At 36.4% G+C, this 21,568-nt stretch overlaps 1 protein-coding gene across 1 annotated transcript in view; it reads left to right on the plus strand.

Annotated features, from left to right (window-relative positions):
• The window catches only part of MSH3 (mutS homolog 3), a 127,316-nt gene that overhangs the window by 78,903 nt on the left and 26,845 nt on the right, over window positions 1-21,568 (plus strand). The window contains exons 16-19 of the mRNA XM_081088645.1: window positions 3,256-3,320; window positions 5,644-5,760; window positions 11,795-11,902; window positions 17,493-17,604. Coding sequence (XP_080944771.1) covers window positions 3,256-3,320; window positions 5,644-5,760; window positions 11,795-11,902; window positions 17,493-17,604 — 402 coding nt within the window. The remainder of the gene's footprint in view (window positions 1-3,255; window positions 3,321-5,643; window positions 5,761-11,794; window positions 11,903-17,492; window positions 17,605-21,568) is intronic.

Here is a 21,568-nt window from a genome sequence, read left to right on the forward strand (position 1 = left end):
CTCCAGCCAGGTTCTGTCTTTATTCTCCTGTTACATCTGTATTTATACCAGTTGATTTTAATCCTATCCATTCTATTCCAAAGGTTAGGGCGTTTGTTATCTCCATTCCAAGGTCACTACTCTACTGTTCTGTTAAGCTACAAGGAAGTAACTGAGGAGATTATCCTAAGTAAAGATTATGTAGCTTAAGCGTGATTGTTCGTAGTTAAAGTGATTAATTACCCGCCTAGCACTTAGTTAAGGGGTTTTATTCCCTTCTTTAGTCCTGTTAATCCCTAACTCCAGGGAAAAATCCCCACCTGGGGAAACACCCTTTCCTGGTGAGGTGACCTTGGTTAAAACACATAGTTTTAAGAAGGAGAGCAACCATATTAAGAACAGTATGCCATATACCCCAGGTCCCTTGAAACATATGCTGTGCAGATGTTTCTTCCCTGCAGCAACTGTGTCACGCAGCAAGGATGGACCGGCTTCCAGCAATTGGTTTTTAAAGACCTCCTACTATTAGAATTTTAATAGTACAAATTAATGTAGAATCACTTCTATGACATTTTTGAGAATTAGTGATTCTAAATAAACACCAAATGAAGTCTAACTAGTCGGCATTGTTATAATCAAATTCTGTTAAAAATTTGTACTAAAGGTATATCAGCAAATTATTTTGAGATACTTAAAGGACTAAGAACAGACTTCATCAAATATGATTACTTCTGATCAGTGAGGGAGAAAGGGAGGAAAACCCTTATTTTATATACATGTGCTTCTATTTTATACCCTTCTTTTCTGTCTGAACTTTTACTTCTGTACAGTAACTTTTGTAATAATCTTTATAAACCTGTTTATAGCAGTGCAAATGGTACATGGATATTTAAATAGGTAAATAGACTGTCAAGCCAGGGTTACTTTCGACAACATTCATTTTCACCTGTTCCCAGTTTTTATATACTCATTAGAATCCTAAGCCTTATTGACTATGGTGCCTTAGTGTCTCTGACTCTGAAAGTATTTGTTTACAAGGAAATAATGAAAGCAGAAACTTACATAGCTTTACATAGTTCACTGCTTCTGTTATGGCCTCTGTCATATTTTATGTATACAGAGAATTCTCTCTTAACCTTGAACTAAACATGGAATGGATATGGAGTCAGTTTTGGCCTGATCCCCACAGGCCAGGCCGAGAGACCCCACCGGTGCACGAATCCATGCACCAGGCCTCTAATTTGATGATAATTCTGAGGAGAAACACAGGCTGAAGACCTGGGACCACTGGAGAAAGTGAGGAAACAGGATTAGCACTTACTGAGGAAGTGGCCCAGGAGCTTAACAAGCAGCAGGACCACGTGGGCTCTCCTGACTCCCACTCTGTCCTGCATCTGTATTGGTTCTGCGTGTGGCTTGCTGGAGGGGCTGTGCTCCTTAGGGTACACCCTGGATACTTTCTGACTGAAGGGTTATGCTCCACCTGTTCATAAGCTGCTATAAGGGGCTGTGACCTGTAGTGGTTTGTAATGTGTATAAGACACAGATTTGAATCCAGCGTTGTTATGGCCAATTACTTCAAATTATGTACTTACCTAGCTGGCTGCCCAGTGACCTCATTGAAGCAATTTGGGCTTCTTTTCCAATTTTTTTACCACCTTTCGTCACCGCCATGGAGCTCTGTGTTAGTCATTTTGATCTAGATGTGTCCTTCCTGAATGTTAGTGATCCAATATGTTCCCAAATTTTTTGGTTTACTTTTGACATAAATAACTCTTCCCAGACTTATTTTATCAAAAGACTGATATGTCTTCTCATAGAACATTTAAAAATAATATTTAACCAGAATTTTTTAGCATAGTTTTAAAGAGATTTTATAATTCCTATCCGTGATATTTATTTTATGTTTCCCCCCCCCTCACTCTTTGTAGCCAAAGTGGACTTTTTTGGACTCTTCACTCTTAACTGTTTAACTGGGTGTGGCAGATTTGAACTTATTAATTCTTCTCTAAACAAGAGGACATAATTAGTTAAAAATGTTTTGCTAAGAACAAAAATTCTTAAAACTGACTATTAATTGGTAGTATAATTAATGTAAAAGCTACAATGTTTCTGTTATTAAAAAAGTAAACTCAAGAGCCAGGCTGATATTATCTATGTAAGGCTAATAAAAGGCTATAAAAGGCTAATATGCAAAGTGTCCCCTCGGGAGTTCGACCGGGAGACCAGGAGTTCGATCGCTCACTATGATGTGTGCTGAGCACCAGGGGGCGGCCCAGAATGAAGGAAGGCCCCGGCTGGCAGCTGGCAGCCAGGGAAGGAAGGCCCTGGCCAGCAGCCAGAAGGCCCTGATTGGCCCTGATTGCCAGCCAGGCCCAGGGACCCTACCTGTGCACAAATTTCATGCACCGGGCCTTTAGGTAATAATAAGCAGATTATAAATACCCCAAATGTTATAAAACTAATTAGTGTAAAAAAGTTCCTATAGCCATCTCAAAATTAGTGGTGGCCACAGAGCTTCTGGGTTCCATCCTGTACAAAATAGGTTTTATTTATTTGAATAAAATATTGAATTTCATCACAATAATACAGAAATGGGAGCAGGGAGATGAGATGATGTATAATGAATGCTAAAAATGAAAGGTGTGAGAGAACTTGATTTCACTTGCTTTTTGGCTGATTTCAGAAAAGCTGTCTTGTAGACCACAGTTGGATCTATAAAGATATAGTTTATATAACTTAAAGCACTCATGGGGAGAAGTATCTTCCTTAATGATTGGGGAAGTCAGTGCTTTCTTTATGAGGATACTTTTAGAGCACTCAGGTTCCTTGGATAAAAGCTATTACAATAAATCCTCTTCTGTTCAGAATAGAGGAGGGACCATATCTCAAACTTGTATAACATCCAATAATTGAACATCTGTACTTAGAAATTCAGTATTTTTACCAAGTAATAGACTTTCTAACGTAAGTGGATACTAATAAACGAAATAGGTCATTGATGAAAAAAATCACCATTTGTAGTATGCACAAAACAATGTTATAAACATTAATGTGTCAAATTATCTCCTCTGTTACAAACTTATGGCTCAATACAAATTGTACTTTATCTCCAATATTGGAACCACAGTTAATAATATTTGATTGTATGGACATACATAAACTCTCCCGAGAATAATACTGGATTTATTTGTTTAGAATAATATTTATTGAGGAAGCTTTAAAATATAATGGTTAATCATTTAAAAATCTAATTTTTATTTATATTTGTTTTAGTTTATGATTGAAATAAAGAACTCTGCTGTAGCTTGTATACCAACTGATTGGATTAAGGTTGGAAGGTAGGTTTGATAGTATATATTTTTATATTAACATGAATTAAAATGACATTTATATATCTGTGTGCTACTGACTAATAATAACCACATCCTTTTCATAAAAAGCAATTCTTACCATTTTTTTTTAATGGAGCTTTAACCAAAGAAAATTTATTTTTCATTTTTTTTTATCATGAATTTTAAAACATTTTTTCCTAAGGGCATTTTACTTGTAAACATTTGTTTTCTTGTTTTGTAAATTACTGTTCTATTTTTATACGTCAGAGTACACTTTAAACACGTGAGAGAAAAAAGTTGAGAGACCTTTAATTATAAGACTAATTTGGTTGCTTGAACTTCTTGATGAAAGCCATACCTGACATTTCTTTTATGAAGCTGAAATTCCATTTTCTACTTCCCCAAGCTCTGCATTTCTTTATTCTCTATGTTTTTCATGGCACATAGTTGTAATAGTTCATTACATCTTTTCTGTGAGTTACATCACAAATTGATGAAAATAAATTAATCAAAAACAAAATTAGAGGACTGCATTGAGACTGCATTTTTTCCTTGGTTAGGCATTAATCCCCAAGAGGATTAATCCCCTGTGCTTTATGGAATATTTATTGCTACTGTTATTAATATGCTTGCATGAATTTGAGATGAAAATGCTACATTTGCTTTAGATAGTAGAAGAGTGGCTATAGCTGGTGGTGGTATGAAGGAACTCTGTTAAGACTGGAAGAAAATCTTGACATGATGTGTGGATGGTTATTAATTTAGTATTTTAATTAAAAAAACTATTATCAATTGCCACTATCAAAGGATGTTGAAGATACAATTATGGGTTTCTTAGCTCTAAATACCATCTTTCTCCTCCCCTCCCCCCATGTTACCAGAAGCTGTAATTGAGATTTGACTGTTGTTAATTTTAGGGGTTATTGTTTTCTTGCAGGCATTTTTTCCTTTATTTACTTTTGCCCTGTACTACAGCTAATGAATGGAAATATGCTTTATGAAGAGAAATGGCCAAAAATCATGTTAGTCTATGTAGAACAGTAACTGAAATTTGGTCAGAAGAGAAAGCTATGATAAACATATTTGCATAGAAATCTAGATGAGTTAATTTAAAAGCAACAGACAAAGCATAAATCTGTGCCAGCAACTTTTGAACCTGCAGTGATGTAAATTGAATGAATAAATAAGATAGTTTGGGGAAGCTTCATTATAATTTTTTATCTGTTGTTTGGCTATTGGAGTCCTGACAGGGATAGATTAAAGTAGCATTAGTCAGATTTTAATCTGAAGGGTTACCCCTAATCCAGTAACTTGCCACATTAAAGATAACTATGACAGTGTATTGCAGGAGTGGGGAGCAAAGGTCAGAATACATTCTGTCATCACTTGCTTATCACTCAACCCTGACCTTTTCTTTGTGAAGGTCTCATTATAGTAATAATATCAACAGCAGTAACAACCACCACGACCACCACAGAACAAGTCCTAACATTGGTACTAATGACAGAGATACTCTTAACCTCTATCTATTTGATCCTTTCAACAGTACCTGTGAGGTAGATGCTATTATTATGCCCATTTTATAGATGAGGAAAGTGATGGTTAGAGGTCAGTTATTTTTGCCCAAAGTCATATAGTAAGTGGCAAAGTTGGGGCCTTGGCCCAGATTCTCCGAGTGGAGACCCACGGCATCCCCTAATGTGCTCTACAGCTTCTTGAAGAAGCAGAGATTATACGCAAGCCCAGAGGAGGAGCACAGGGTATTTCTTCCCATCCAGGGTCAACATACATCTACAGTTAGACCACGAAGAACTCCTCTTTGCTTCCTGAATTTATGCTTTGCTATTTTTGTAATGCTTTATTTTTTTTTTCATGGAAATGTTTTAATGACACAGAAAAGTATAAAATAAAAGACTAGTATGGCCTTCACCAATGTATCCACTTTCCATCTTTGTCAGGACTTATTTTGCCATATTTGCTTCTGATTTTTTTTTTTTAAAGCAAACATTTTCATTTAGTATAATTTAAAGAAAAAGCTTTCTGCTTATGAAATGAAAATTCTAAACTTTGACTTCGCCATATGGATATAATTTAAAATGCATTTTAAAAGCTTCCTGAACAAAGTCCTGTGAACTCCAAGTACTGTATTTACAACAAAGATCTTTGGAATCCAGAGTTCAGGGCCATAATTAAAGAATATTCTGTTTACAGCTATTTACTTTCAAGGTTCATCAGAGAATAATAAATAACTACTTTAATTTTGTGAAGAGATGGCATTACTGATTTTTTAGTAACCTTGATTTCCTATTTATGTTTTCCCCTCTTCTAGCACAAAAGCTGTGAGCCGCTTCCACTCTCCTTTTATTGTAGAAAATTACAGACATCTGAATCAGCTCCGGGAGCAGCTAGTCCTTGACTGCAATGCTGAATGGCTTGATTTTCTAGAGTGAGTTTACAATGAAAAACATAATCTGACTTTTTGCTATGAGAAATAGACCGGAAAATCTTTCCATCAAAAAGAAAAGTAGGGATTACTGCTTGTGACCTGCCATAAAATAGTTGAGTACATGTGTCCTCTGATTTTATTTCTAATCCATTGAAATGTAAGCTCATTTTAGTCTTTGACAAGAGACCAAATATACTCTGTTGTTACTGTGCTAACATTTTGTTGTTAAGGATGTTTAGTAGAGTCATCTTTTTGAAATTCTACCTTGGACTTTGTTTACTTTTCTTATATAAAGGCTTAACATTTTCAGAGTTGGGCAAGTGTGGGTTAATTATTTTGTTTCCTCCCTAACTTTTTATTTTGAAAAAATTTAAATCTGTGGGATAGTTGAAATGAATACCTATGTACCCTGAAGGTTAACCTAAAAGCGTTAATCTTTTGCCGTATTTGTCTTATACCTCTCATACGCTTTTCCCCCCTGAAACGTTTGAAAGTAAGTTTTAGATATCAGAACACTTCACCCCTAAATATTTAAGCATACATTTTCTAAAAATAAGGGTATGCTGCTATATAATCTTAATACCATTACCATACCTAAGAAAAATTATATGTGTTTTTAAATTAATTTAAAAATATGTTTTTATTGACTTTTTTAGAGAGAGGGGAAGGGAGAGGCAGAGAGAGATAGAAACATCGATGAGAGAGGAACATCATCTATCAGCTGCTTCCTGCATGCCCCCCACCGGGGATCAAGCCTGCAACCTGGCCATGCGCCCTGACTGGGAATTGAAGTGGTGACCTCTTGGTTCCTGGGTCAATGCTCAACTTCTGAGCCACACTAGCTGGGCAGAAAATTAATATTAATTTAAGAATATATTTAGTTACCTCCCTCAAATTTTTAAATGAAAGATCTAATCAACTTTTGTACATTGCATTTGGTTATGTTATTTCTTTAGTCTATTTGAACCTAGAATTGTGAAAAACAAAAAGGTTCCCCACCTTTTTGTTTTTTATAATATGAGATTTCTTTTGAAGAGTGTTTGCCGTTACCTTAAAGAATATGTTATATTCTGGATTTATTAATAGTCATTGTTCATGCTGACACATTGAAGTCAGTAGTGTGTTGGTAAATGATTAACAGCCAGCTCTCTGGAACAGTAGTAGTGCTTGTGGGGTTTGCCGATTTCTGCAGTGTAAATATTTTCACCATGACTGATTTTAAGCTACTGTGGACAGGAGCTGGGAAGAGATGTGCACAAATGACTTCCATGAGGCCGTAGGCGCTGGCTCTAAACCACCACTCATCTAAGCACTTTAATACATACTCACTCATTATTCCTCACAAAAGCCCTGTGAGTTAAGATTTGTCACCCTCGATTTATAAACTATTAGAATGAGATGCAGAAATATGAAGTAGCTTATAGGTTAAGGATTGGAGCACAGATTCAAGCCAGGGTGTCTGACAGTGGCATCTGTACCCTTTGCCCTCAGGGTGTCAAGCCTGCCCAAGGTCAATCCATAGGCACCTCTCTAAACAAAAATCTCTCTTGGTCGTTCTCTATCTGACAAGTTGGGGGGCGGGGGGGGGGGAGGGGAAGAACCAAAGAGATATTATGTGACAGTTTTTAAAAGGTTTGTGTTTCTTTTTGCCCAGGGAAGTCTTCAATTATAGGGTCAGAAAAAGATTCTAATTTACTTATCCTGAGTCTTTTGAGGTTATCTTGACTCAGAGTCTTGCATCCAGGAACAGAAATTTGGTTTATTCCGTTCCTTTCTCTATTTACTTGCAATTTCCCATTTTAAGGGTTTTCAGGGCCCTTGAATCTCAGTTCTCTTGGCTTTCCCCTTAATAGTATCACTGAGAACATGAAAATTGGACTAAAATTACTTCCTTCAAGCTTCCAGGGCCACATCCTAGGGTTCTGAGATTTGGTGATGTAAGTCATATTCATTCTATAAATTGGGTTACGTTCTCCCTTGTCATTATTTTAGACTAGAGAAGGCTCAGTCTCCCAGTTAAAAATGGGGCCTTCTCCTCGATTGCTTTTCTCCCTCCTCCCTTTATTTCTTATCAAATTCCTGTTTGCCTCTTTTCCTTCCTAAAGAGCTTTGATTGGCCCCTGCCTCTCCTGTTCCCTTCTATTAATATACCAAACCATGACCTCAAACCTTTCTTACTGTGTCAGCCCTCTTCCTGGGCTCTTCTATCAAGTTCACCCAGGAGAATCTGCTTGCATTATACCATCTGTTGCAAGTGAGAAACTGCCAAGAGTGAGCCAACATTAAATATGACATAACAGGAGATTATGATACTCATGACATATTAAGTCAAGTGTGCAAAACAGTATTGAAGCATGATACAGTTCTGTATGTGAAAATTCACATATAGGCACAGCATCTAAATCTTTATATTTTAAAAAATCAAATATATATGCTTATGTTAATATGATTATTGTCCATTTGTTTATATTCTTTGGAGAAATGCCTATTTACACCCCCCCCCCCCCCACACACACACACACACAGTCTCAAATATCAACTGATTATTTCTGAATGGAAAGGTTTCTGGATATTTTAATTTACTTTGTAAATACTAGTAATGATTTCAGAAGTTTATGTAATATACTAGTACATATATTACTTTCAAAATGAGAAAAATACATTAAAATTTTTATCTGAAAAAGAATACTGGCTGAAATGTAGTTACGAGCATTTGCAGCTAGAGCTCCCACTTGAGAACAGTGTTGATTGTTATGTGCACTGTTAATCGAGGTGCCAGATGGTATGAATATGATGTCATTTAAAACATTCACGAACCTGACATCAGAGGATTGAATACCAGCTATTACAAGTGTATTTGTCTCTTACTGAGATACTAACTGTTGTGCATTGGTCATATTACTTTTGACTAAAATATTGCAAGAAATCAAGACTGGAAGAAATTCTATGAATGGGACCCTCTCTCAAAAAAAGTCCCTTCTTCACCGGAACCGGTTTGGCTCAGTGGATGGAGCATCGGCCTGTGGACTGAAAGGTCCCGGGTTCGATTCCGGTCAAGGGCATGTACCTGGGTTGTGGGGACATCCCCAGTGGGAGATGTGCAGGAGGCAGCTGATGGATGTTTCTCTCTCATCGATGTTTATGACTCTCTATCTCTCTCCCTTCCTCTCTGTGAAAAATCAATAAAATATATTAAAAAAAAAAAAAGTCCCTTCTTCTAGAAGATAGGCTGTGGATATTGAATAATCTTCTCAATTGCATAGTCTTTAAAAATTGAATTATAATATCTTTCATACAGTAGCACCAATAAAAAATAAAGTATTTTCCATTTTTATTAACTTCAGGTATCATTGAGCAACATCTGATGGTAAACTGCCATAACAGCTTTGAACCCGAGTGTTTTAATCTGCCCTCTATGGACCAGCAGTATCTTCTGACCAGAGATTAAATTGCAGTGCTTTGGCTTCCTCCTTAAGTTGGCTGGTGGCTTAGTTGTAGAGCTGCATGTTGTTGTGACATAAACCCAGTCTATCAGATTGTTATCCGAATTGCCCAATTTTCATATTGTTGTTTTCGAAGTATGAATAATGTTTTAGAAATTTGGCAAAGTATAGAAAATGCACAAAGACCAAGAAGTCAAACAAGTCTTCATAAGAGTTATCATGATGATGATGATGTTTGAGGTTTATGATCATTTTTTATTTTATTCACATCTTAATATAATTGATGTAAGAAAGAACATTGTTGTCCATATCAAAATAATCACCTTATGCCTCCCTGCCTTTTTATTACTATTTATTTTATTTTATTTTTTTTTAAATATATTTTATTGATTTTTTACAGAGAGGAAGGGAGAGAGATAGAGAGTCAGAAACATCGATGAGAGAGAAACATCGATCAGCTGCTTCCCGCACATCTTCCACTGGGGATGTGCCCGCAACCCAGGTACATGCCCTTGACCAGAATCGAACCTGGGACCTTTCAGTCCGCAGGCCGACGCTCTATCCACTGAGCCAAACCGGTTTCGGCAGTATTTTTTAACTGAAATGGTCTCCACCGATAACTGTCACTCATTTTATGTCATCAGTTACCCTCACCCTAAGGCTGCTGTGTATTAGCAAGTTAGAGTTGTGGTGACAAGACCTGAGAAGGATGGAGTGAGAGAAAGGGAAAATGGACTGTTTTTATTAATGTCAAAGGTCCTTTGATACTCATGTCCAGAGAGGCAAGAGCAGAAACATCACGTGGGGCTGCTCTCTGGCAAAAGAGAGAGTGCCAGAATAGGACGACCCGATGGGTCAGTAATGAAATAGGGACAGAATGGGCACAGTCCAGCGGGTGGAGGAATGGTCTGATCAAAAACCTGACGCCAACTAGGAAGGACTAGGCATAACCCCTGGGCAAGTTCTCCAGGGGTGTTAGTTTCACACAGCATGTGGCATCTTCAAAACTAAGAGGCATTTTAAGGTGGCAGCTGAGCGCCGCCTGTCTGCCCCCAGGTGCCAGTCTCCTTTGTGTTTGGGATTTACCACTGTTAGTGGGATTCATGTTGTTAGTTTTGATGCACTTTAATTCAGTGAGAAATAGGCAAATTGTGTTCATTACGTTCTGTGTACTCAGAGAAGTATAAAATATGCTGTAAATACACTTTTTAATTCACAAATAGTTAACACAAAAGTAAAGCTGGATACTTAAAATGTTTTTAGTATCTGAAAAAAGTCGTTTACATAGAATACTTTATTCTAATGCTACAAGAAAAATCAGAAATTACAGATTCTAAAAAATCAATATAGTGATAATATAAGAATAACTGGTCATGTAGCAGTTTAATCTGGTGGCCTTTTCAAGCTAGCAAGCACTCTAAAACCCTTTGTTTTTAAAAAGCAAACAGACTACATCTCAAAGTTCCTATAACCCACCATACAATAGAGCAATCTATTTTAAGAGCAGTATTATACTGAATGCTTATGTCTTTTGCGGAGTAATTCTTTAAAAGGATGTAAGGGATACCTGTGCTATGAGATAACAGGACAAATTAAGAGGGGGGGGGGAGGGGAGAGATGGGGACAGAGAGAGAGAAGGAACCTGTGTACATTCCCATATTTTTTCTGAATAAGTCTTTCAATAAAGAGTCCTTTAAGCTTCTAGACCACCAGCTATTTATTTATTTATTTATTAAAATATATTTTATCGATTTTTTTTACAGAGAGGAAGGGAGAGGGATAGAGAGTTAGAAACATCGATGAGAGAGAAACATTGATCAGCTCCCTCCTGCATACTCCCTGCTGGGGATGTGCCCGCAACCAAGGTACATGCCCCTGACCGGAATCGAACCTGGGACCCCTGAGTCCGCAGGCTGACACTCTATCCCCTGAGCCAAACCGGTTAGGGCCCAGCTATTTAATTAGCCAAAGATTTGAGGCATTGACTGTTATTTTTAAAAAACAAATCTGAAAGTAAATTTCTCTATGCACGCTTAATAAGAGAATAGCAGATCACTGAGAAGAGTCCTTTTCTTCTTGTCTTCAAGATTATGACAAGGTTATGGGCTGGATGTTAGGGATATAATGATAGTTAAGATGGACATGAACTCCACCATGGATAAGCTTCCAATTCAGTGTGAAAGACATTGAAACTGTTATTTCTAATTTGGATGATGCTATGAAAAGAAGCACAAAAGGAAGCTGACCCATCTGGGTCGTTCATGATGATATTAAAATTAAATGAAAATGATTGCTACATCTGTGTTAATTATTTCTAAGCTGTAATGTCATGGTGAGATGAAATGTGCAATAATGGTGTTAATAGTAGACATTTTTGTATAGAAGCTGTTTTTAAAATATACAGTTCTATCCAAATGAAACAAAAAGAAGCATCAGTAATCAAATTATTATATTAAACAGGAAAAGTAGTTCCATGTAATTTTCATCTCTCTTAGCTGCTAGTTATGACTGTTCATTTTGTTTTAGCTTATCTTAAGTAATAAGGTGCTAAGAAATCATTTTTGCTCACCTTGTTGTTGTTGCTTCTGTAGGAATTTCGGTGAACATTATCAATCCTTGTGTACAGCAGTACATCACCTAGCAGCTATTGACTGCATTTTCTCCCTGGCCAAGGTTGCTAAGCAAGGAGACTACTGCAGGTAATATACTCCCTGCCCTCCCATCCCCCCAGTTTTAGTACTTTAGATCAGAAGGCATTGTTCTATCAATTTTAGTGTTTTCATACTAAAATTACTCAAATATGTTGGACTCTTGGTAAAGCTGAAAATTATACACATAGAGCTTGATTTAAAATTAAATTCCTCTCTTGCTCACTCTATCACTGAACACAAGGAAAGCAGATGCTCACAATAACTCTAGAGGTGAGTATTATATATTTCAATTTTTAAGTTTATGTGGGTGACATTTTTACAAAAGCGCAATCCTTTCATTTGTTAGCTTTGCCTTGAACACTTGGTATAGTACTAGTATGTGTAACCTTATAATTATAAAAGTCTCATTTAAATATCTAAATCAGATATGGGTGACACTCAAGATATGAGTCATTCTGAGGTAAGTTGCTCCCTACTGCTCTCAAATTGCTCTTCCTTAAGTCCCAAACCTTAAGTTTGAGCCAATCTTTTCCCTCAATTCTCTGTCCTCCAGGCCCATTGGGATTGGGGTTGGGGGCTGGTAGGAGTGGGTCCTGCCTTTCAGACCCTGTTCCCATGGGCAGTCCTGTTCCCATGGGCAGGGATTTAGGTTTCCAGGAGTCCCCGTGGCCCTGTCTCCGTGGTGGCCCTGTGTCTGGGCCCACCCCTATGGGGGTTCTCTGTGGGGGCTCCACTTCCGCTGGCGCTCTGTGCTTAGGCCTACTCCTGTGGGACCTCTAGGCCGGAATTTCGTGCTGGTGGCTCTCTGGGCCTCTGGTGGGCTGTTCCCTACATGGGCTCTCTGGGCCTCTTATAAGAGCACTGGCCCATTCATGAGGGCTCTGCCCTTAGGACCTAATCACCTCCTAATACCATCACATTAGACGTTAGGTTTCAATATGTGAATATGGGAGGGGGACACAAATATTCAGTGGCTTTGTAGCTCAAAGCCTCAGGTTTTTCATCTAAGAAACAGCGACTGTTTAACTTGCTGGCTTATTGTGAGGACTAAAAAGAAAACAGGAAATATTGTCTATCAGTGCTTGTGGCACGCTGAACATTAGTAGGTATGTTTTGCTGTCCATACTTCCTTCATATCTTGGTTTCCTCTCTAGTTTGTATCAAATATATTTTTTTAACATTTAAATGTCCTCTCCATCTAGCATAGTATCCATAGTGGATGTCAAAAATATATTTTTATAAAATGTAAAGCATTTATTTATTTGTGGGAGGAAAGTTGAAGGAGTTGGCTATGCCATTTATAGATTCGGAATGTACTCAGTTTGCTGTTTTGCTGACTGTTTATATGTGGAGTGTACCTACAGTGTCAGGCACAATAGTTTTGTTTAAAATAGGATCTTTGCATTTGCATTTTTGCCTAATTTCTTGTCACACCAGAGGAGCCAAACAAAAAAGATTCGCATAATCAATTAACTATAGGCATTTTAGAACTGAAACTTTGCAGTGCAGTATATGGGGAAAAGTTATAGTCTATTAATCATGTATAAGAATGAGATACATAAATTTACTCTAGCTGAATCTAGTTCTGAAAGAGTAAGAGTCTGCCGTCATTGCTTGCTTTCTTAGGTATTGCAGTGTTAGTAGGAGTCCTTTCTTGTTGCAAAGGTTTGTGAGGCAGATTTTTCCTAGTGGAACTCTGTTTCTGAATTAAGCAGAGGACTGGCTACAGCCTGTGCACTTATTGTGTGTTCAGATAAAGCTCTTCCCATGGAAGAATACTTGTGCCTGATTTATGCCTTCTTATGCTTCTTCAAGTGGCTTTTTGCTGTTTGCTGCTGCTGCTGCTGTAGGTAGAGGGAAAAGAAGGACATGTATGTGGTTTGCTACAGGACACCAAAATGAAAATTTTATATCTATATGTGTGTGTGTGTATATTTACATGTACACCTAAACATACATATTATTTATTACACATAAATGTGATTTTCAGTGTGATATAGTAATCAGAATCTAGCTTTGTTGTCCGTAGGCCTGGTTCTAGTCTACCCTCTGTCACTAATTAGGCATGTACTCTTATTTAAGTTTTATATATCCGTATAAAGGTGTGAGAAGTAAAGTTAGGAATTAGTAAATGGGATAAATCTTAAAGTTGTAGAAATTCTTTATAGAGATATAGTTTTAGCAGAAACTCTAACTGAGGAGTAAAAATAGATCTTATTACATCACTGTACAACTATGTGATTAATTCCTAGACTCATCAGAAAATTAACAGACATTTTTAGAGTATCTACTATTTGGTCCCGGATTTTTCTGTTTGATGCTTCCCCTTCTTCTTTTGCCATCTTCCAGTAGATATATCAAGAGACCCCTTGATTAGCTAAGGGAAATTTGAATCTCTATTTGAGGCAAGTCCTTCAGAGTGTAGGTTTTGGATCAGACAGGCATGGGGTTTTGAATACTAGCTTGGTTATTTAACATCTGACCTTAAGCAAGTTACTTAACCTCTCTGATGATCAGCTTCTGCATTGACAAAATAATGCCTGTGTCTTGGAGATGTTGTGTAGATTAAATGAGATAAAGATGTATGAAACTTCTAAGCGGGACCAGGCAAATGATAAGCACTTAGTAAATAATAACTATTATTATCAAAAGATGTTTAATTATTCAAAAATTAGAAAAAATTAAGTATAGTAAAAAAAATTTTATGTTTAATAAAAATATCTGAACTTAAGAGTTGTATTTTCCATTCCCATAATAATTTATTATTTTAAAAAATTAATTTTAGTTCTCTGTCAGTTTTATGTTTAATAAAAATATCTGAATTTAAGAGTTGTATTTTCCATTCCCATAATAATTTATTATTTTAAAAAATTAATTTTAGTTCTCTGTCAGTTCTCAATCTTTTGTCTTTTCTAACACAATAAGCATAGTTATCTCAAAGTCTGTGTCTGATAATTTAGATATCTGGAATCCTTGTGAGTCTGTTTCTGTTGTCTTTTGCTTCTGCTCATTTTCATTGAATAATTTCATTGAATGCCTGATTGTTTTTATTACTCTTTGGTATTGTATTTGCAAAATCACTTATAGAAATATGTTGATGATGTATTTCTTTGGAAAGAGTCACCTTTGCTTTTATTAGGCATCTCAAGACACTTACTAGTGTAACAATCTGGCATCACCTAATCCACATCTGAGTTTGAGACGATTCAAACATTTCATAGACTGCACCTCCTACTTCAGATGCACTCCTGTGCCTGCTGTGTAGCCCCTGGGTGTCCCAGTCCAGAGCAGAGGTGTCCACAGTGCTCAGCCTCAGCTTCTCCCTCAGAAGTCAGCAGGTGCCCTCCCTGAGCCTCTATCCTACCCCACATCTGGGCCTGGTAATTCCTTGCTGTCTTGTTAGTTACCAGGTGCCTTCAAGTAACTGTTTTCTATACTTTACCCAACTTTTTATTTGTCCTCAAAAGGATTGTTCCAAAGCACCTATCAATAAGGCAATTTCAGGAAATATTTCACATGCTAAGAAGTATTTCAAAATTGTATATCATATATTTAGAAAAATCCACCTGAAAAAAATTTAAATGAAAAATCATGCCATACCTTTAAGTAGTGCAATCAGTTTTTTCTTTTAGCAGCCATATAATTGAGTGTAAATAGGCCTGGAATAGGAAACTCTTACCTAGAATGTATTTTAAGCTAGAACTTAAGTATCTGAAGTTTATACTTTGTAGATTTCCATTTTTAAAAAATATTTTAGTGCATTTGCGCTATTGCAGTTAGTTCCAATGGATTATTTGATTTCATTCATTGCAGCTTTTCTTTTTCATTGACAGTTTATCTACTTCAGGCACAAGTTCTCATTCTAGGTCTTTCTATTCAGTTTGTATTCTGTTTTACTAATGTAGATCACATTCTGTTTCTCTGGGGCGGTTAAAAGAGACAGGTGCAATTTTAAAAATATAAAATAAAGTAAAAAGAATTTTATTCAAGTTTAATATTGCATTCTTTCCAGATTTCCTCAGTTCTTCCTCCATGCCATAGATTTCATTAGTATAATTTTCATACCTTTTTTGCTGAAACTGTCCTTTCCTAGTGTATCCGCGCAGCTCTGTGAATTATCATTTGCTTCTTACTCTGTCAGGAAGTGTTTTGTCATTATGTAATTTTGATAGCAACAGAATAAGTCAGTGTAGATTTAGAGCAGAGCAAATCACTCAAAATTTTATTCTAAGTGAGAACCTTCGAGGGAAATCATGTCAGTGTCATGAATATGACATATTGATTTCACTTGGCAGAGCACCTAAAATTTTATTTTAAAACTGATATCATCTACAGATGGTTTCATTTTTTTCTTTCACAGTAAATTCACAACCCATCTAGATAAAAGTTCTATTTTTAGACTTCACTCTAAAATTCAGAAACTGTCCTTTTCCTATAATTACAAATATCTCTTCCCAATGGAAGAAGAATTTAAGTATTTAAGAAAGTAGTATTTCTTGTTGTTATGATTAAGTTCAGAAATGTATTTATATGTGAAAGTTCTGTGTCAAAGAACTTAAGGAGATCATTGACAGGGTATTATGATGAAAATGACCAACAAATGGCTAAGAAATTGATGAAAAGATGTTCAGCCTTGGTAGTCAATGAGGGCAAATGAAAACCATGAGATAGCACAGTTCACTACCACATTATTACAAATTAGAAATTGATAACACCAACTTTAGGTGAAGCTATAAACAAACAAGTCAACTTTCATATCCTGTTGGTGGGAAGGAAATTGATGTAGCTATTCTTATCTACACACACACACACACACACACACACACACACACACACACACAAGCATACCCTCTGACTTAGAAATTCCTCTTCAGGAATTTCCTTTAGCTTAGAGAAACATGTGGACATAGGCACATGGACACAGGTTAGGGTGCTCATTGCAGTGTTGCTTAAAATGGAAAAATCTGAACAGTCTAAATATTCAGTAACAGAGAACAGCTCACTCATCTATGCAGCAGCTTCCAAAGAATGCTGAGACCTGATAAATAGATAAAGCTATAGATTAAAAAAAAATTTTAAGCTTATTAAACAAGACCAGCAAAGCAAAAAAAAAGTGTTTTTGTATCAAAAAATGTACCAAAGGACACCAAAGACCATAGAAAGATGTTTTAATTAAATAGAATATGAAAAATTTAAGGCATTCTGTCCCCAAGTCCCAACATTAATGTAATAACTAAATCTAGAAATGATTTTATTTATTATGCTTATTATTGAAAATGATTTAAGTAGCAGTAATTTGAAATTTAATTTTTAATTAATGAAAATATCTAAGAGGATAACAGAAATACAAAATATAAAAGAATCTTGTAAAGATAGTTTAGTGGAGCCATTGCAAGACTGCTAAAGTTTGTACTTTAGGGAACTATTATTATAACAATTGTCTTCCCAATTCTTATATGATAGTTAAAAATTTAATTTTTATACTCAAAGACTTATTCTGGACGTATGTTCCTAAAGTCCTTGTTTAAGGTTTTGTTGTCTGAAAGGCTGACCACAGAAATTTTCCACGTTATCTTACAGAGAATTTTTAAAGGCTATTTCCTATGCCTAGTAAATTAAAACAGGCTTCTTTTTACAGACCAACTCTGCTAGAAGAAAGGAAAATCATCATAAAAAATGGCCGGCACCCTGTGATTGACGTGTTGCTGGGAGAACAGGATCAGTATGTTCCCAACAGTACAAATTTGTCAGTAAGTTCTACATTATGCCCCAAATAAGTAAAAGGTTGATAACATGGAACTTTTAAACACCAAATAAAAATTTACCCAAGTTTTAATTTTGGCTTTAAATGGACTAATTTTTGGCGATAGCTAAAATATGAAATTGGTGCTCTTTTTATATTTATAAATGCACACAAGTGCTGATGGGAGTGGGATCACACCATGGTTTTGCAAATTCTGTTAGTGTGTTGTGTTATATGCCTTGTCTGGGGTTCCACTGTATTCACATATTCTGTGAGAAAATCACAGATGCTTTGGCTGATTTCAGTGATGAGAATTTTTGTCATCTGGGCTAGCGTTGTCTTACAGAACATTAATGATCCTAAATATCTGTTCCTTTAACATGTACTTACTGAGTGCCTTTTTAGCCCTGGTAGTAAAGCAAGTATTAGGATAGAGAGTGGTAAGCAAGGCAGAGATACTCCTGTCCTCAGAGAGCTTGTGTTCTAGACAGGCCGTTACAATTTAGTTTGGGATGATTCACATCCAGAACAGGATGGAGCAGGATGTTAAGAGTTTCACCATACTCAGACTGGCATACAATTTAGAACTTACAAATTGTTTATTTTGGGAATTTTCCATTTAATATTTTTGGACCTTGGTTGATCTGGGGTAATTGAAACCCTGGAAAGTGAAACGATGGATCAGGGGGGACTACTGTACTAGCCAGAGAATGATTGAAGCTGGGGGAAAAAGTGAACTAGTGTGGGGGAGAGAGAGAGAGAGAGAGAAAGCCATATGCTAATTAAAGTCATAAGGGTAGTTTTGTTCAGTAATATTGGAATAGAGTAAAGAGTCCAGCAGGAACTGAACTCATTTTCTGTATTTGCAGAGTGACTGGGCATTTTAAAGGTACAATGAGAGAACAAGGAGGAGGGATGGTGTGAGGGTGGGAGGGTGATGAGCAGATTTAGGGACGTGGAAAAGCAGGAAAGGGGGTTGGTTAATGTGAAACCTGTCTGGGTTTACTAACTGACAACTGGTGCTACAGGGCCTGGGGAGGAAATGTTTATATTTCAAAGAGATGATTCTCGGGTTCTTGAGAACTCACTCTTGGTGGAAGATTTATATCTCAAAGGGGCAGAGAAAGGATTTATAATTGCAAGCTTTCTGAAGTAAGAGAGGACTCTGGGATGCTTCTGCCTATCACCAGGTTTTGGCTGGAACGAACAGTAAATCTACTGACTGTGCCGTTTTCTCAGGCAGGCACTTTAAGGGGAGATGGAATCATCCTAATGATGTGACCTTGAGCTGTTCGTTTTGGTCTCTTATGTGAGGAGGGTAATGGAAATGATTTTTACAGAGCTGGTGCAGTTTTTATGAGACAGATCTGAGGCCTGACTAGAGTTTGGTCAAGGAGAGAGTCTTTGTCAACTTAGAGTAAAATTAATCTGGCGATGAGATCAAAGACTTACTATGTAGACTTAGTTAGGTGAGAGAGGTCTTATCAGAGAATGACATGGGAGGCTTTCAGATTTCAGAGGTCATGTTCTTCTGGGTGATGGCAAGGTCCTAGGTATGGCCATGGAGGTGAGATCAGGGGAAGAGTTTGGGAAAGGTCATCCATGTGAATGTTGACATCATCCAAGATAACCATAGATCAAGGGATGGAGACTGGTGACCTGGCAGTTTGTAGATGTCTGCACTAAGGACAAGTACAGATGGTAAAGCCCTAAAGAAGCAGATATGGGAGAACCTCTGAACCCTGAGATACTTGAGGTAGGATGTGGCAAACAGCTCAGCCTCCACATGAGAGAATTGCAGGGGAGTAACAGCCAGGTTTCAGTTTAAGCTAGTGTTATGAAGGAAATGTTGACATCAGGTTAGAAACGTAGAAGTATTTGGGAATTTTTCAGAGGACGGCGGAAGAATTTAAATGTAGAGGAGCAGCTGGAAATTAGAGGGAGGAAGCCGAGAACGTAAGGGGGGCTTGGGAATATAACAGCCATCTTGGGCTGTGAGCAAGGATGACAAAGATGTGCGCCCAGTGAATTTGGCTAGCCACAGGGTGGTAAGTGGAAGGAAATGCTTTGAATTACTTTTAATTTAATGTTACATTTTTATATCATATAAAGACTTTTGGTAGTATATTACCCAATCCCCCATGTCTATAAACTTGTTCATTCTCATTAGGGAATTTGTAAATTACTTAATTTATCAAACCAAGTTAATAAGTACTAATGCTTTTATTATCTTTTAAAGGAAGTTTATGTGCACATAAGAATTTTCAGTTCCCATAATACCAGTAGGGTATAGCTTTTCTTGAGAAAATATATGGTTATAGCATTTAGTACCTTAGTTTATATTTTACTTATAAATCACTTAAACATCATTTCCTGTCTCTGTTCCCATCCCCTAACACACCAGCCAGTGTGATCACAAGCTTTTATCTTTGATGCTGATTTTATTCTCTTTTTACCTTTTTCATTTTTTCTTTTTCTTTTAAATAATGTATTTATACTATTTAATAAAGCCAGATTTGAGAAACTAAAATAGCTTTGCGCCTAATTACAAGAATGTTCTTTAAAACATTTAACTCTTATATTTAAATTTTTACAAAATAAATGCACTGATGTATTCCAGCAAGAATCTCAGAATATTCCAGAATATTCGATTCTTTTACATACGCTTTTTCTAACTTGAGTAGGAGTTGATATAGAACTGTTGCTATGGTGAAGTGCATTCTATTTTTCAGGGTATAAAGGGATAGTGTTAAAAAGAACTTACTATGTTGAGTTAAAACTCAATTTAAAATATTTTTAAGATGTTTATTATAAGATATACCCTGAAAATAATTTTCTGAAAGTCAAATGGCATTGTTGCTTTTGATAATCATGTAATTTTAAGTATGGTTTCTTTTCCATGTAATTATAAGTATACTTTTCTGGATTTTGTATTACATTAACCTGTTATAGTGCTTCTAAACAAGCCAACTTTTTGCCCTCTTTTCCTCTCCTGGTTTTAAGAATACTTTTTCTCCCACATTTCACAATCTTGCATTTTCTATGAGTTTTTGTTAGCATTATTTTATGAATATTTTGTTCTTATGGATTTTGACACTTTATTTTGTGTCAGTATTGTTCTTGATTGTCAGGCTTACAAAGAAGAAAGAGATATATGTCCCTAATCTAGTAGGAGATATACTCAATTAAATTAGCACTAATAGAATACTTTAAAAGACTATGAGAGAACTAAAAGATTGCCCAGTAGAAAAATTGACAACAGATTCCAGTAGAGGATATCTAATTGGCAATAAACAAATTAACATTATTTTTGACCTGCTATGTTAGGTTTCCTGGTTAGGAATATAGCAAAGAACCAAACAGACAGGAACTGTGACTTTAAGGACTTGTGGGACATTAGGTGGACATCCTAAGGTAGAGGTGGGTATAATAACCAGGAGAGGGATCTGAGCTAGAGTTATGGGGCTCGGGGTGCTCCTAGTGTATGCACAGGGGGTTTCCATTCTAGATCTGTTGCTAAGGCAGATTGTACAGACGGTAAAGAGGCTGTTGAAAGCCCTCTCAGTCATAACACTGATGGAATAGTTTCACTGAAAGTAGGTTTAAATGTACAATACATGTATCTTCTGACATGCAGCTTTTCATTCTCTTAAAGGCATCATTTGATGAATAATAGTTCTTAATTTTAATGCACTCTAATTTTTCAATCTTTTCCTTTATAGTTAATTGTAATTTATGATCTGTTTAAGAAATCTTTGTCTACCCCAGTGTCATATGTTATTGTCTGGTTACCTCATTTTTTCCTCTTGTCTTTCAAACCTATAATCCACCTGGAATTGACTTTTGTTTAGGATGTAAATTATGAGATCAAGATTCTTTTTTTTTCTGTATGGATATCCTTTTGACCTAGCGCCAATTATTGGAAATACCATCCTTTCTCCACTGTGCTGCAGGGTCACCTTTGTCATAAA

Source organism: Myotis nattereri (assembly GCF_964212035.1).
Source record: "Myotis nattereri genome assembly, chromosome: 4".
Lineage (NCBI taxonomy): Eukaryota > Metazoa > Chordata > Mammalia > Chiroptera > Vespertilionidae > Myotis > Myotis nattereri.